Genomic DNA, 17825 nt, shown 5'->3' with positions numbered 1-17825 from the left:
AGTGGTGCTCAGAATTCTGGTTTACAAGCTGTCGGTGTCATTATTCCTGGACTGAGTGAGTACGTTGAAAAGCCCCTTTTCCTTCACCCAACGGTACCCCAAACACCAACACCCAATGGGCCCCGGGGCACAAACCCCCTACCTACGGATGGGTTAAACATCCTGCTGCTACACCATCGCCACCGGGCTCCCCCAACCGCAGCGGTTGTCACCTACATTACCACACACCATGGGTTGCGTCAGGAACTTTCGATCCCCCTGTAAATATCCCCCTTTTCTGAGTGGCCGCACAACCCCCGGGTCCGGAGACCCCTCGAGCCACCGCGGATCCGGATCCGAGCAGACCAGCTGCTGACCCGGGGGCAGCACACTAGTGTGCACATGACAGCTATGTAAAAGGAGTATACACTACTCACAAAAAGTGAGGGATATTTGCCCATTGGGTGAAATTTATGGCAATCAAAAATAGTTACCACTACAGCGATATTTTATCATGACAGTCGGGTATTTAACTAGAACAAATGCATGTTATGGTTTTTCCTATTTTTGTCTGTGCGGATCAACAATGTAATATACAGATTACAGTATATTTCCAGTAAAATTTCTGCAAAATAAGAAAAAATATATAAACCCCTAAAAATGTAAACACTTTTAGAAGCGTTTAATATATTGCACAACTGACCATAATCATCTCTGATAAATGTATCGATGGAGTCAGCTGTAACAGCATTAAATCAGTCTGAGTTTCCACTGACGTTTGGGTCAAAGAAGAGTTCTGTTCTATGTGGTGAGGAGGAAGCGAAAAACAGGACTGTGGTGCAATATCTGAATCATAAGGTCCATTCATACCACAGACATGAGATATTTACTTCCTGACTACACTTCAGATATTCCCCCTTCCACACAAGCCGCACTTACTCGCACTTTGCGTTCACCTACTTGCAGTTCTAAACGCACGTTTTGGGCTTAATTGATTTGACCAAAGTTGCCTTTTTCAGAACTTTAGCGCTGAAAACGCATGCGTATTTACCGCGTTTTCAGCGCTTTTTACCTGCGTTTTGATAGATGCGTTTTGACCATCATGACACTGCTAAATAAAGTTTAAATAGTAAAACTCAATGAAAAAATTGGAAAAAAAGAAACAAATCTATAATTTTTGTGAAAAATAATGAAAATAGATTAATTTAATGAAATTATAGCGGTAATATGATATTTAATGGAAAAATAGCAATAATTTATTAAAATTCTTATTTTTAATTGTCAGACTATGTGTGTGTGTAAAGGGACATATGAAATCATTATTTTGAAGTCCAAAACGCATGTTTTCTGCACTGGAAAAACAGGTAAAACGCAGGAATTTGCTGGATTCTTGGTTTTTGCCATTTCTCATTGACTTCAATGTTAGCAAAACGCACCCAAAATGGCAAAAACAACTGACATGCTGCTTCTTTGAACGCATGGTTTTTGCCACAAAATATGCAAATTAAACGCAGCGTTTAGAAACGCAAAGTGTGGTCAGGAAATCTGCTTTTACCATTGACTATAATGGAAAACTAAAACACATGCCATTTTGCATGAAAATGCTGCAGCTCAAAACGCTGCGGAAACGCAAGAAAAAACGCAAAGTGCGTTCTCACCCTTAAAGTATATCTTCATTAAGGGGGTCATCCAGACATTAATATTTTTCAACAAACAAAAACAAAATTTTAAAGCTTTCTGAAATCTCTGCCTTTTGACAAAACTCTTAGGCTATGTGCGCACTTTGCGTTTCCACCTGCGTTTCAGGTGCTTTTTAGGTCCGTTTTGAACTGCAGCGTTTTCATGCCAAAATGCATGCGTTTTGATTTTCCAGCAAAGTCTATGGGAAATGGGGATTTCTTGTGCGCACTTTGCGTTTCCAAACGCTGCGTTTAATTTGCATAATTTTGGGCAAAAACTCAGCGTTCAAAGAAGCAGCATGTCAATTGTTTCTGCCATTTGGGCTGCGTTTTGCTAACATTGAAGTCAATGAGAAGTAGCAAAAAGCCACAAACATCAAAATTCCAGCGTTTTACCTGCTTTTTAGGTGCAGAAAGAATGTGTTTTGGACTATATAAACGCATGCTTTTCTGTCTTCAAAATAATGATTTCATATGTCCCTTTACACACAGATAGTTCGACAATTAAATTAATGAAAAATATAATTTTTTTGCTATTTTAGCCATAAATAGTATAAAACCGCTATAATTATATGAAATATAACTATTTTTGTTAAGATTTCAATAATTATATGTGTTCCTTTTTTTCCTCTTTTTTTCATTGTTTTTGATTGTTTAAACTTTATTTAGCAGTGTCTTAATGTTCAAAACGCATCTGTCTAAACGCAATGGAAAAGCAGGTAAAAAGCGCTAAAACGCGACTAAAATGCGTATCTACCGCGATTTAGTGGTCAAAATCAACTTTGGCAAAAGCAATTTCTGCCAAAGGATGCGTTTAGAACTGCAACTAGGATGACGCAAAGTGCGCACATAGCCTTAGGGGAATCTATCAGCAGGTTTCTGCTACCTCATCTGAGAGCAGCATGCCGTAGGAAAAGAGATTCTGAATCCAGCAATGTATCACTTAGATTTCTGGGTCCAGCAGTTCTGACACAATCAGAATTTTTAGCTTTAGTCATGTAGCAGAATACAGAGGGCTGTCCCCGTCCACACCAGGCTCTCTATAGAGATTGTACATTGACAGTGAGGTGTCAATCACAGGAGGGGGCGTGGCAGACTGCCCTGTGACTTTGTAGCCCTAGCAATGATAAGGGTCCTGCTGCTTAAACAAACATAGCAAATAAACAACAGAGCTGATTGTGACAAGACAGGAATCCCTGAATTTTTTCTGTGTTAACCCTTGCAGCATGATGGCTTCAGCTTACATAGCAAAAAGCTGCTGACAGATTCCCTTTAATGCACTACTCCAAAGTGTTTTGTTTCAGTTCCCCATTGAAGTGGCACTTTAAATCTAAGTACCCTGCCCCCGGTCAAATAATATCCCTGTGGCATATTAATCTTCTATTAGCGATGCTCCCATTGGCCTCCTGCAGTTTGTCACCTGCCAGCTGCTCCAGTGGTTCATGGAGCGTGCTGGAGGTCACAAATCAATGCATGTCTAGGAGAGCCTGGTTCTGACTTTCATATACTTGGCAAAGAGATCCTGAATCTAATGATGTATCACTTAGTTTATTGGGTGCAGCGGTTCAGACATAATCAGTCTTTAGATTTAGCAATGCAGAAATGCTCAGAAAGCTGCCCCGGCCCACATCAGCTTCCGTATTTACAATGTCTATAGACAGTGAGCTGCTACTCACAGCAGGAGCCGTGGTTGCACTAGTTGACCTTTAGCTGAGCTAGTTGGCAATAATAAATCTCTTGATTTTTAAAGAAACATTGCAGGTAAACAACAGCACAGCCCTTGATAAGAGATATTGCTGAAATCTGTGTTATAGCCCCTGCTGTCTTCAGACTACATAGCAAAAAACCTGCTGACAGAATCCCTTTAAAGTGACTCTGACAGCACAGAAGAACTGTAAAAAACAAGTGCAGGTGCTTGTGCATCATTGCAGGGACAATTATTTATGTACACCCTGCAATATGCTTGTTTTTCCCCTATCTCCTCCCTTCTCCGGCTTTATGAACCCAGGAGCCGTCAATCAAATTAGAGTAGAGGGCAGAGATAAATGGAAAACGAGCAGGTGAGAAATTGCACTTAAAGGGAATCGGTCACCAGGTTGAGAGCAGCATAATGTAGGGGCAGTGACCCTGATTCCAGTGATGTGTCACTTACTAGGGTGTTTGCTGTCATTTTGATAAAATCAGTGTTTTCTCTGCTGCAGATCTCGCAGTTATGCAGAGCTCATGAATATGCTGGACTACCTGGCAGCACACCAAGTAGTCCTGTAATGATAAAATCACTGTTTATTCAGCAGTAGATAATCAAGACTACACTAACCAGCTCAGTAAGTGACACACCGCTGAAATCAAGGTCTCTGTCTTTACATTATGCTCCTCTCAGATTAGGTGGCAAAAACCTGGTGAAAGATTCCCTATAAATGTTTGACCCACGCATATGATACATTACGTTTTGTTACAGTCATTCTGTGCTGACAGAGGCCCTGTGCATGGCTGTGATCGGTAGCGGTCTGACTCTAGGGACAACGACTATGGTGACACTTGAAAGTTTATACAATTATTAAAAAAAAAAAAGTTGGATCAGATTTCTAATAATATTATTATCTCTCAGTGGTTCTCCAGGACTGTGATACTGATGGGCCGTGCTTACAATAGTATTCTTAAGGCCCGTTTCACACGTCAGTGAAAAATACTGACGTTTTTAGACAGAAATATTACTAAGCCTGTTTTTTATGTACTACAATCCTGTTGCTCTCGGGGACACAGGTGCAGCTGTTGTCTCTGACTGTTATATAGGATTTGTCATATTACTTCCATCAGGAACAGCTGCTTTAGGAGATGGCAACTTTGTCCTAAGTAATTTATGCGCAATTACCATTGTAAAATTCATTCATGAATATAGTCTCTAACCTTGGCATATTCCTCAATATTTTGCCTTGATTTGTATATGTCGTCACAGAGGGGTTTTTCTTAAAGCATACAATTGCTATTTATCATCTTATCTGAGGGCTCCGACTTAGTGTTCCATGCCTTCTGGCTTTTTAAATGTTTTTACAATTGGTGTGTCTTATTTATCTAGTGTGTTCTACTAGTTGTAGCTGTGCTTCATTAATAAAGTTGTGTAATTTTGCCAATTATCTGTGTCTGGTGATCCCTGTATTGGTATACCTCTTGTTCTTGTTTATACACTGACGTGTGAAACGGGCCTTAAGAATAAAAACACGCACATGTCCCTCCGTGTGGCGTGAATCACGGCACACGTGGGTTGTCTAAGTGCAATCCGGGCTCCGTTCTCCGTGGCCTGTGATTGCACTTAGAGATTAACTCACCTGTGCGCGCTCCCGCTCTCCATGGTCCTGATCGCTCCCGCGGTGCAGCATCCGGCTGGTGCTGACCCCCACAGCAGCTGCTTCCGGGTCGGCTGTGTCGTGCATAATGAATATGCGTGACAGTAATGAGCCGGCTCAGAAGCAGCAGGCTGCACGGGCTGCAGAGGACATCGCTGGACGCCGGGTGAGTAAAAATGATTTTTATTTTAAAAGCACTTTTTTTTCTGGCACGTGTCTCACGGATCACACCACTGCGTGGTCCGTGGGACATCAGTGATGCCAGAAAAAAATGGACATGTCTCCGTGCGGCAATCACGGACACGCGGGTACGCCGCACGGAGACACGTGCAGTGAAAAATCACTGATGTGTGAGCAGACCCATTCATTATAATGGGTCTGCGTATGTCAGTGATTCTGGTACGTTTAAAAAAAGCACAAACGTACCAGAATCACTGACATGTGAAAGGGGCCTAACAGAGAACTTGTGTTTAGCAATAGTTACACGTGGGCTTATTTTTGGAGTAGGGTTTATATTTCAAGCCTACTCCAGAAAGGCTGAAAAGTCCTGCTAGGGCTGATTTTTGGGACAACACTGCAGAGGCTGCAGCAGTTCCAGATCAATAGCACAAAACACCTGATCTCCATAAGTCCATTTACCATGGGAGCCTTCTTGGCTCTTCGGACCTACTTAGGCTGGTTTCAGACGTCCGTGTTTTAGGTACGTGTGACATCCGTTTTTAACAGGGATATCACACGTATCCATGTTATTCTATGCTGTACTCAGATGGTTGTGTTTTCACACGGACCGTGTGGCCCCACTATTCCCCGCACGCACACACGGAGACATTTTTCCTCCGGCAGCACGGGTGTGACACAGCCCGCACACTGACGTGATCAGTGTGACACGGACCGGAGAAAACACGGGTTTTTAAATAAAAAGATTTTCTATATTTACCTGTATCCAGTGATGCTGTGTCCCGCTCTGCTGCTTCCCGCTCCTGACCCCTGCTCATTATACTCACTGAATATTCACTGCAGTAAGCAGAGGCTGTCATGATGTATTTTACCTTCTCACTGTATTTGCTGTAATACTATGTCAGGATGTGATGTCACTTTCCTTTGGTTGTACTTACTGAACACTTTGAAATGTCTTGGGATGTAAGTAACCATACCTTCCCCCCATCTCCTGTGTCTCTGGGCCCATAATGCAATTATCTCTTGTCCACACAGCCAGGGGAACTTCTCATTGTTTCGTAAGCAGTGGATAACGCCAACTACACAAACCTGTAGACATCTCGGAGCCAACCTTCTAGAATCTTCTAGTGGGCCCAACCATTGCATAGACCCCTACCCTTGAGGGGCGGGCCCACGAGCTCAAACAATTCACTCCTGTTTCTAAATGCAGTTGGGAGTTGAGGTTTTGAAGAGGAAGGGAGCGAGATCTGAATCTGCGGACAGACCTCGCCGTCCAGTGGATTGTGTGGGATTTCTGGGACTCTGAAAAGGACTATTACGTTGTGATCTGGCACTTTGGATTATCGGGAGGTGCCCCCGAATCTGTTTTATTTGGACTTGTCGTGTGCTGTTCCTGTATTCCTGTTAGTAAACCTGTTGGATCATCCTCGGCCTGTTGTCTCTCTTTGCTCTGATGTACACCCCGTCACAAACTGGTGGCAGCGGCGGGATCAGAGCAGAAGAAATGGAGGACAACAGCCAATCGACGTCTGAAACCAGAACCTCAGGATACAGGAACTGGACTGTGGCGAGTCTACAAACAAAGGCCCGTGAATTAGGTGTCGGCTACAAAGGACTCTCTAAGGAGCAACTAATTGAGGCATTGGAACACGCTTGCCTGCAAGATGGCACCGAGGAACAATTTCCACAGCAAGGGGAGCAAAGACGGGAGCCGGAGGTGAATACCCAAAAACCCAAAAAAGTCAATGGGTTGTGTGGTACAAGGAAAAGATGGCACTGCTTGGAGATGAGGCCACCATAGAAGATAAGAGGGAGGCCATGCGTGGAGCTGAAGAGAAGGAGCGCAGGATGGAGGAGATGGCATTGCTGGATAAGCAGCTCGCTGTGGAAGCCGCGAGAGGTTCCAGACAGACTGTAACCCCAGCACCCATCATGAGGGAACTTCCCAGAGTGTCTCGCAAAGACTTCAAGCAGTTTAATGAGGCTGCTGGTGACATTGAGGGCTTCTTCCAGGACTTTGAGCATCAGTGTCGATTAATGGAAGTCCCAGAAAGGGAGCGCGTCCGGCATCTGGTTGGGCTCTTAGAGGGTGGAGCTGCTGCAGCCTATAGAGCTATGGACCCTCGGTGGAACTGTGAGTATGCGGATATTAAACAGACTATTCTAGAACATTATGCTGTAACGCCAGACACTTACAGGACTCAGTTCCGTACTCTAGCATGTGATGAGGAAGTGTCCTTCAAGATGTATGCCCACAAACTCAAACATCTGTGGCATCGTTGGTTGGAGGCAGAGGAGGCCTTAACCTTGGAGACCGTCCTCCAGGTCCTCCTAAAAGAGCAGTTTTACTTCAAGTGCCCCGCTGAGATCCGGGAATGGGTGCGTGAAAGGAGACCAGCCACTGTGGAGGAAGCTGCAGCTCTAGCTGATGAGGCTCTCACCATCAAGCCTCAGTGGAAAAAACTACTACCCAGTGAGAAAAAAAACACCAACCCCCCAACGCTGGTGGCCCCTGGTCCTTCTGGCCCCAATGTTCACCATCACCCTAGACCGTCAACTCATGGGGACCTTCGTGTGACTGTGCCTCGCATTACTCATGCTCCACCTTTGGGAATACGACGCGGAGGAAGAATCCCAGAGCGCAGATGTTATGGATGTGGGCAGCCTGGGCACATGCAATTCCAATGTCCAGGTGTTCATAGACAGAACAGCTACAGACCGCCTTTGCCTGTTCATTACCTACAGACACCTTCACCAGGAGAAGAGCTGGATTCTGTGCCTGATGACTTGCCAAGTGACTCAGATATCCTGGCTCCCCTACCCGGAGTCTATGGGGTGCGAGCTCCAGCCACCTGTTCTTCTGATCTTCAGGACAAACATCTACAGGAGGTCGTGCTGGATGGCCAAAAAGTTGTTGGCTTCCGTGACACTGGGGCTTTCCTCACCATAGCCGATCCCCGAGTAATTCAACCACAAGCAATTCAAAAGGGACCAGGAATTGCCATTGAACTGGCAGGAGGTACCCAGAGATATATTCCAAGAGCGAGTGTGACCCTGGATTATGGCTTTGGGGCAAAACAATGTGTGGTCGGTGTGATGAGCGGCCTCCCTGCAGACGTTCTTCTAGGAAATGATGTGGGGAATCTTCATTGCCACTTTGTCGGTGCGGTAACCAGAAGTCAAGCCAAGAGAGCAGCCCATGTGGACGTGTACAACCCATCCATGGAACTGAGGCCACCAGAACTGCCATTACAGCCGGTGAGTGATTCTTCTTGTGGGGATAATATGAATGTTACTTGGGATAAAGTTCAGTTTAGACAAGAAGTAGAGACTGACCCCACCCTTGCTAGTTTTAGAACTCGGGCTGAAATAGGGCAGCTAGGGGAAAACGGAGAAAGAATTATCAGAGAAAATGGACTTCTGTATCGGGTTGCCAATGCCGACTCCCTAGATAAGCCCTGGACTTATAGCAAACAGCTGATTGTTCCTCAGAAGTACAGAATTCCCCTATTACACCTGGCTCATGACATTCCTACGGCTGGCCATCAAGGCAAAACCCGCACCGAGAGACGATTGACTCAAACTTTTTATTGGCCGGGGATTTCCCAAGCAGTGGCGCATTTCTGCCGAACTTGTGACATATGTCAGCGTAGAGGGCGACCCGGAGATCACCCAAAGGCACCCCTGCAACCGCTCCCTATAATAGAAGAACCCTTTCAAAGAGTAGCTGTTGATATCATTGGACCTCTGGCTAAACCAAGTAAATCTGGAAAGCAGTACATTCTCACTGTTGTGGACTACGCCACCCGATATCCAGAAGCCGTGGCCTTGTCAAGTATCTCTGCAGCCAAGGTGGCCGAGGCCTTGGTTATTATTTTTACCAGAGTAGGATTCCCCAGTGAGATCTTGTCGGACCAAGGCTCCCAGTTTATGTCAGAGTTGGTCCAGTGTCTGTGGCGCACCTGTGGAGTACGAGCGATCCGAACGACCCCGTATCATCCCCAAACAAATGGACTTTGTGAACGATTCAACGGCACTCTGAAGAATATGCTGAGGGCCTTCACGGACCGAGATTCAGACTGGGAGAAGTACCTACCCCATCTCTTGTTTGCCTATCGGGAAGTTCCCCAGGAGTCCACTGGGTTCTCCCCCTTTGAACTACTCTATGGAAGAAAGGTCCGAGGACCCTTAACCCTGCTCAAGGAATACTGGGAGGGGCAAGTTGAAGATACAGGAACCCCTGTTGTCCCTTATGTCCTAAAGCTGCGAGAAACCTTGGCCCAACTTGCTAGTTTTGCACAGAGTCATTTGCGTATGGCTCAAACCAGACAGAAGACATGGTATGACCGTAACGCACGCTATCGGGAGTTTGTAGAAGGACAACAAGTCTTAATGATTGTTCCCCATCGGCAGAATAAACTGCAGACCACATGGGAGGGTCCCTTCCGGGTTCTCAGAAAACTGAATGATACCAATTACCTTCTTGCTTTAGATGATCAGGGGCTAAGGCAAAAGACTGTCCATGTGAATATGATTAAGGAGTACCATGACCGGAACATTCCAATGATAGCAAGCTGTCGGTTGGCTTCAGAAGATGGTCAAGAGGATGAGGACTCTCTACCTGATCTCGTGGAAGCAGCGAGAGCCCCATCCACTGTGGAACAGGTTCCCCTGGGAGATTACCTGGACTCCTTACAGAAAATCCAGATGCTGGAAGTGCTTCAACAGAGACGGGCTGCTTTCTCATCCCAACCAGGTCGAACCACCGTCACCCAACATCATGTGGACACTCAGGGCATCCGTCCCATACAACTGGCTCCTTACCGGGTACCTGAATCAGTTCGAAACACCATGCAGCACGAACTGGAGGAGATGTTACAGCTTGGGGTAATCCAGGCCTCCCATAGCCCTTGGGCCTCCCCTGTGGTGTTAGTACCCAAGAAGGATGGGAGTACTCGATTTTGTGTGGACTATCGGCGACTAAACGACCATACCGTCAGCGATCCTTACCCAATGCCTCGTATTGACGAACTTCTAGACCGACTGGCTGGGTCCCGATATGTCACTACCTTGGATCTCAGTAAGGGATACTGGCAGATCCCTCTAACGGATGAAGGGAGAGAACGGTCCGCTTTTATAACCCCCTTTGGTCTGTATGAATTTCTAAGCATGCCTTTTGGAATGAAAAATGCCCCGGCCACCTTCCAGAGAATGGTGGATCAGATCCTCCGGGGATGTGATGACTTTGCTTGTGCCTACTTGGATGATATCGCCGTCTTCAGCCACACATGGGAGGAACATCTGAATCAAGTAGCCATTATTTTGGACCTGATTCTTGCAGCCGGCCTAACTATTCGACCCGATAAATGCCAATTGGGGATGGGGGAAGTCCAGTACCTAGGACATAGAGTGGGAGGAGGGAAGCTCCGACCTGAGCCTGCCAAAATCCAGGCTATTAGAGACTGGCCTGTACCCCAAACTAAGAAACAAGTTATGGCTTTTCTGGGCACTGCCAGTTATTACCGAAAATTTGTTTCTCATTTCAGTACTGTGGCCAAGCCTCTTACCGACCTGACCAAGAAAACAATGCCCCGGCTGGTGATCTGGACTCCAGCCTGTGATGAGGCTTTTAACCGGCTGAAGGATGCTTTGATCTGCGATCCTGTCCTGGCTGCTCCAGACTACAAGAGGAGATTCATTGTGCAAACGGATGCCTCTGCTTATGGACTGGGAGCTGTCCTCAGCCAGGTGAATGCAGCTGGGGACGAGCACCCCATCGCCTATCTCAGCCGGAAACTGCTGGACCGAGAAGTGGCCTATGCAACTGTTGAGAAGGAATGTCTGGCTGTAGTGTGGGCCCTTAAGAAACTACGGCCGTATCTGTATGGACGGGAATTCACTGTGGTTACTGATCACAATCCCCTCACCTGGCTGAACAGAGTCTCTGGGGACAATGGACGCTTACTGCGATGGAGCCTGGCTCTGCAGCCCTATAACTTTACCATACAATATAGAAGGGGCAGCCAACACCAAAATGCAGATGGACTGTCCAGGCAAGAGGAGCCTTGAGTCCTGTCAGCCATGCCTGCGTGTACTTAACCAGCGACCTGTAGAGGTCCCTAGTACGTACACAAGTTGGGAGGGGAAGGAATTGTCATGATGTATTTTACCTTCTCACTGTATTTGCTGTAATACTATGTCAGGATGTGATGTCACTTTCCTTTGGTTGTACTTACTGAACACTTTGAAATGTCTTGGGATGTAAGTAACCATACCTTCCCCCCATCTCCTGTGTCTCTGGGCCCATAATGCAATTATCTCTTGTCCACACAGCCAGGGGAACTTCTCATTGTTTCGTAAGCAGTGGATAACGCCAACTACACAAACCTGTAGACATCTCGGAGCCAACCTTCTAGAATCTTCTAGTGGGCCCAACCATTGCATAGACCCCTACCCTTGAGGGGCGGGCCCACGAGCTCAAACAATTCACTCCTGTTTCTAAATGCAGTTGGGAGTTGAGGTTTTGAAGAGGAAGGGAGCGAGATCTGAATCTGCGGACAGACCTCGCCGTCCAGTGGATTGTGTGGGATTTCTGGGACTCTGAAAAGGACTATTACGTTGTGATCTGGCACTTTGGATTATCGGGAGGTGCCCCCGAATCTGTTTTATTTGGACTTGTCGTGTGCTGTTCCTGTATTCCTGTTAGTAAACCTGTTGGATCATCCTCGGCCTGTTGTCTCTCTTTGCTCTGATGTACACCCCGTCACAGAGGCATCGCGGTGACAGCGCTGCAGACAGCACCGCCGAGGACAGCATGGCTGGGGACATCGCTAGTGACAGGTGAGTATCCTGCCAACAGTGTGTGTGCAGGGACGTCCAGGAGGTCATCGGATTTCCAAATGAACTCTGATGACCACCTGATGACACCCCTGTGACAACTGCGTTACAGCGAGTCTCACGATGGTGACTTCCAGGGGTTCATGAGAGTTCATTGGGAACTCCGATGACCCCCTGGATGTCATTGCACAAACTGCTGTATACCCACCTGTCACCGGTGATGTCCCCAGCTATGCTGTCCTCGGCTGTGCTGTCCGGCGCTGTCCCCGTGATGCTCCAGCTTCCAAGTCCTCGGGCAGTGAATAATCAATGGAAATAACGAGCGGGGGTCAGGAGTGGGAGGCAGCAGAGCAGAAGACAGCATCGCTGGATACAGGTAAATATAGAACATCTTTTCATTGCAGAGACACGTGTTTTACCTGGTACGTGTCACACGTATGCAAACACGGATGTCACACGCGTGACCATAACCATGCGTGTGACTGATACCTGATTAAACACGAACGTCTGAAACCGTCCTTAAGTGGGCTAGCAACTTCTAGCGATATCGAGCGTGTAAGTACCCGCCCCCGTCGCACATGCTATATCGTGTGATCGCTGCCGCAGCGAACATTATCGCTACGGCAGCGTCACACGTACTTATCTGGTCGGCGGCGTCGCTGTGACTGCCGAACAATCCCTCCCTCAAGGGGGAGGGACATCCGGCGTCACCGCGACGTCACTAAGCGGCCGGCCAATCAAAGTGGAGGGGCGGAGATGAGCGGGACATAACATCCCGCCCACCTCCTTCCTTCCGCATTGGGGCCGGCGGCAGGTAAGGAGACGTTCCTCGCTCCTGCGGTGTCACACATAGCGATGTGTGCTGTCGCATGAGCGATGAACCACCTGGATAAACAACCCTTACCGATTTTTGAGTTTGGGACGACCTCTCCATGGTGAACGATTTTCACCATTTTTGAGGTCGCTGGTCAGTGTCACACGCTGCGATATCGTTAATGACGCCGGATGTGCGTCACTAACAACGTGACCCCGACGATAAAACATTAACGATATCGTAGCGTGTAAAGCCCCCTTTAGACTTACACGGGAGTCTCCTGAAAAGGGTAAAATCTCCTGGACTGCGAGAGATCAGGAAGAGTGAACAGTCTGATCTGCGGCTGTCGGCCCTCACAGGAAGCGATGCGGCCAGAAATAGGATGAGTGTGCATGTTGTAGATTACTGACAGGGACAATGTGTAGAAAAACAACATGTAACTTATTGGGGGCACGCTCTGACTAAACAGTTCTCTAAGGCTGTGTTCACATGTTGCACTTTTGCTGCAGTATTCTTTATTAATTTTATGCAAATAAAAATCTGCCTTTTACTGAACCAACAAATCCAAAGAGATTGTAAAAATCTCATACACACTTGTTGTTTTTTTTTTACAGTTTTTTTTACAGACTGAAATGGAAAATTGCTGTGATTTTGAAAGAAGCCTCAAGTCAATTCTTTCAGCCTTTTTGCTGCTTTTTTCACCATTGAAAGTAATGAGAGTGAAAATACACAGTTGAGCTTTTTGCTACTTTGGTAGTGAATGAAAAACTTTATTAAAACATGTGCTGTAGACAAATGACACCAAAAACGCAGCAAAAAACGCAACTTTTTTACTGAGGAGATCCCGTTTTGCTGCAGCGTAGCCTGAGGCCTAATTCACACGTCAGAGATTCTGAGCATACATAAAAAAAAAGGACGGCTATTGATCAGTGTTTTGAATCAGATTTTCATCTTGATTTGTCAGTGATTTTGTCATATGCCAAGAAAAAAAGAAAAGCAAAGTTTCACCTACCGATTGTTTTAATGGACAGGACATGGATTGCAGGTGGATGGCATCCATGTCCTGTGTAATTTTCACCAAAATCTGTGGAGAATCTGCACCATAACACTCCATAAAAAATATACCCCAGGACAGGATGCCGGAGCTGTGCCCACTGCGCGCCAGGTTGGGGGTTAGGGTACAGTCACACTTGCGTATGGAAAATCGGTCCGATTCTCATGCCGAATGGCAATCCATGTGCAATGGGAGTCTGCATTTTTTGGGAAAATGTGGTCCGTGAGCAATCCGTATGTGATCCGTATGTGGTGGGTATATGATCCCTATGTGATCCGTATGTGATCCGTATGTGGTGCGTATGTGGTGCGTATGTGGTGCGTATGTGGTGCGTATGTGGTGTGTATGTGGTGCGTGTGTGATCTGGATGTGATGCGTATGATCCGTATGTGATGCGTATGCGATCCATATGCGATGCGTATGTGATGCGTATGTGATCCGTATGATCCGTATGTGATCCGTATGTGGTGCGTATGTGGTGCGTGTGTGATCCGTATGTGATGCGTATGTGGTGCGTTTTTGGTGCACATGTGCTACATATGTGATGCGTATGTGATGCGTATGTGATGCATATGATCCGTATGTGATGCGTATGCGATCCATATGCGATGCGTATGTGATGCGTATGTGATCCGTATGATCCGTATGTGATGCGTATGTGATCTGTATGTGGTGTGTATGTGGTGCGTATGTGATGCGTATGTGATCCTTATGTGGTGTGTATGTGATGCGTGTGTGATCCGTATGTGATGCGTATGTGGTGCGTATGTGATGCGTATGTGGTGCGTATGTGGTGCACATGTGCTACATATGTGATGCGTATGTGATGCGTATGATCCGTATGTGATGCGTATGCGATCCATATGCGATGCGTATATGATGCGTATGTGATCCGTATATGATGCGTATGTGATCCGTATGTGGTGCGTATGTGATGCGTATGTGATCCATATGTGGTGCATATGTGGTGTGTATGTGATGCATATCTAGTGCGTATGTGATCCGTATGTGGTGCGTATGTGATGCGTATGTGATCCGTATATGATGCGTATGTGATCCGTATGTGGTGCGTATGTGATGCGTATGTGGTGCATATGTGGTGTGTATGTGGTGCATATCTAGTGCGTATGTGATCCATATGTGGTGCGTATGTGATGCGTATGTGATGTGTATGCAATGCAATTTTCCTGCAATTTTGTGATTTGGATGCGTTTTTCTCGCATAGCACACAGATGTATGAAGAGTTATCCATATGCAATCCGTTTTTTTTCTCGCACCCATAGACTTACATTGGCGAGTCTCACGCAAGATACAGGTGCAATCGCAGCATGTTACAATTTTTTCCTCAGTCTGATTGGAGCTGAGAAAAAAAACTGCAGACCTGAGCTGCCTCATTGATTAATATTGGTTCAAGGCCAATGAGAGATTTTCTCGCATTGCACTCGTACGAGAAATACACAAGTGTGACTCGGCTCTTATACAGAAACTCCTGCCTCTAAGGCCCCCTTCACTCGTCCGTGATAAAAACGCATGTTTTTCACAGTCCGTGTTGAAAGTGTGTATGGCCATCCATGTGTCGTGATTTTGGCACACGTGTGTTCCCTGTGTGCTCTCTGTGATAGCACATGGAGATCAGGAACTTTTTACTCACCTGTCTCCGGTGCTACTGTCTCCGACGCTGCTGCTTCTGGGTCCGCAGTGCAGTGAATATTCATGAACATAATGAGCGGGCCCAGAAGCAAGTGACAACATCGCTGGAAACAGGTGAGTAAAGAAAATCAGTGTTTTCTCCGGTACGTGTCATACTGATGTCACACGGAGCACATCAATGTGCTGCCGGAGAAAAACGAACTTGTCTCCGTGTGGAACTCACAAAAACGTGTGTGTTCCACACGGACACACGACCGTGAAAAGACAGGGATGTGTTCGCAGAGCCATTGATTTTAATGGGTTTCCAGTACGCATGAAAACGGACGTCATACGCACCGGAATCATGGACGTATGAAGAAGGCCTAACGTCAACAATCGGAACAAGCCCGCTGCTGGTCACCTCACCCGATGCTATTGTCAGTCTCTGACATATTAGTGGCACTGTCCTGGCCGGACATCTGTGTGGGCACCAACTGCCCCCCGCAAAGCAATCGTGTGGGGCCGATGGGAGCCTGGGCTTTATTGGAGATTGTTGTAAAAACACGAAACTTTGACTCTCCACCTTTTCCCCATCTAGAAATGAATAATAAAAAAAAAAATTACAAAAATATTTAACTCATTTGGTACAGGCAGAAAAAGGAAAAAAATCAATTGATTATTTTGGGGGGAGGTCACGTGCACCTCCCTAAGAAAAGGCAATACAAAGTGATCAAAACCCCAAAATCCTAGAAATATAAGAAAAGCACAAAGAACAAGCCCTGATGCAGATCTGTGAGCGGAAACACTAAAAAATGTGTCTTGTAAGATTGAGATAAAAAGAATTGAGGTTTTCTTTGTTTTGTTTTTCTTTTTAACTCAGTTTAGAGTACTTTATGCCACTAAAATAATAATCTAGAAATTCTGTATCGCTGGAGCTGGAGCGGTCTGGACGATCATGTCGCCACGTCACTTTTACCACACAAAAAATACAAACAATAGCATCGCTGGAAGATGAGGAAAAACAATGGATGAGGAAAAAGAAACATTGGCAGTGAAGAGGTTAAAGGGCCCCTCAGCGATGGTCTGGTCGGTATTTGAGGACAGGTATATACTGTATATGGCCCCAAGAAAGAATATCAAGTCCTGCAGCAATGTAACATCCCCAGAAGCCATCAGTACAATGGAAGCCATCTGTAATTTAACACATCTGAAAAGTAAATGAAAACATAAAATATGGTGGAGTCTATCAGCCAGTGCCGTAGCACTACAAGGTCCAGCATGCCCAGCAGTGGATGGAGTAGGGGCGATAACTGGGACTTCATGATCATGACTACATCTGTACCCTGAGAGCGGCTCACTGCCCCCGCCACAGCGCCCCCTCTGGTGACTGACCTGCTATTCTCAGTCCCCGGGAGGTGGACGGTCGGCGGCGGAGCACAGGCGGCCATGTCTGCGGTGATGGGAGAGTTCTGTGTGCGGTGGAGAGCCCGGTGTGCTGAGAGCTGAGCACCGGACGGCTTCTTCCGGATCCACACACCTCACGGAAATCCTGTTCCTGGACTCACAGGCAGAGCAGACCGGGAGGCTGCGCTACTGCTGAATACGTGTCCTCCCGCCCAAACGTCGTCCTCCAGAGGCATCAGTCTGGCAAGAGATCTGCGGCCAATCTGTAGCGTGCACGTCTGTGGGAGATCGGTGGCCAGGCTGCAGTGTGCTCGTCTGTGGGAGATCGGCGGGTAATCTGTAGTGTGCTCGTCTGTGGGAGATCGGCGGGTAATCTGTAGTGTGCTCGTCTATGGGAGATCGGTGGCCAGGCTGTAGTGTGCTCGTCTGTGGGAGATCGGTGGGCAATCTGTAGTGTGCCCGTCTGTGGGAGATCGGTGGCCAGGCTGTAGTGTGCCCATCTGTGGGAGATCGGCGGGCAATCTGTAGTGTGCCCGTCTGTGGGAGATCGGCGGGCAATCTGTAGTGTGCCCGTCTGTGGGAGATCGGCGGGCAATCTATGCTCGTCTGTGAGAGATCGGCGGGCAATCTGTATGCTCGTCTGTGGGAGATCGGCGAGCAATCTGTATGCTCGTCTGTGGGAGATCGGCGGGCAATCTGTATGCTCGTCTGTGGGAGATCGGCGGGCAATCTGTATGCTCGTCTGTGGGAGATCGGCGGGCAATCTGTAGTGTGCTCGTCTGTGGGAGATCGGCGGGCAATCTGTAGTGTGCTCGTCTGTGGGAGATCGGCGGGCAATCTGTAGTGTGCTCGTCTGTGGGAGATCGGCGGGCAATCTGTAGTGTGCTCGTCTGTGGGAGATCGGCGGG

At 47.0% G+C, this 17825-nt stretch overlaps 1 protein-coding gene across 1 annotated transcript in view; it reads right to left on the bottom strand.

The window, feature by feature from the left end:
* GALK2 (galactokinase 2) overlaps positions 1-17148 on the bottom strand; it is a 374056-nt gene extending 356908 nt beyond the window's left edge. Inside the window, exon 1 of the mRNA XM_075345810.1 lies at positions 16906-17148. Coding sequence (XP_075201925.1) covers positions 16906-16961 — 56 coding nt within the window. The 5' untranslated portion in view covers positions 16962-17148. The remainder of the gene's footprint in view (positions 1-16905) is intronic.
* Positions 17149-17825: the final 677 nt, after the last annotated feature.

This window comes from Anomaloglossus baeobatrachus, chromosome 4, assembly GCF_048569485.1.
Source record: "Anomaloglossus baeobatrachus isolate aAnoBae1 chromosome 4, aAnoBae1.hap1, whole genome shotgun sequence".
NCBI classification, from domain to species: domain Eukaryota; kingdom Metazoa; phylum Chordata; class Amphibia; order Anura; family Aromobatidae; genus Anomaloglossus; species Anomaloglossus baeobatrachus.
The sequence above is the reverse complement of the archived record's forward strand: the minus strand, read 5'-3'. Positions and strand labels throughout refer to the sequence as shown.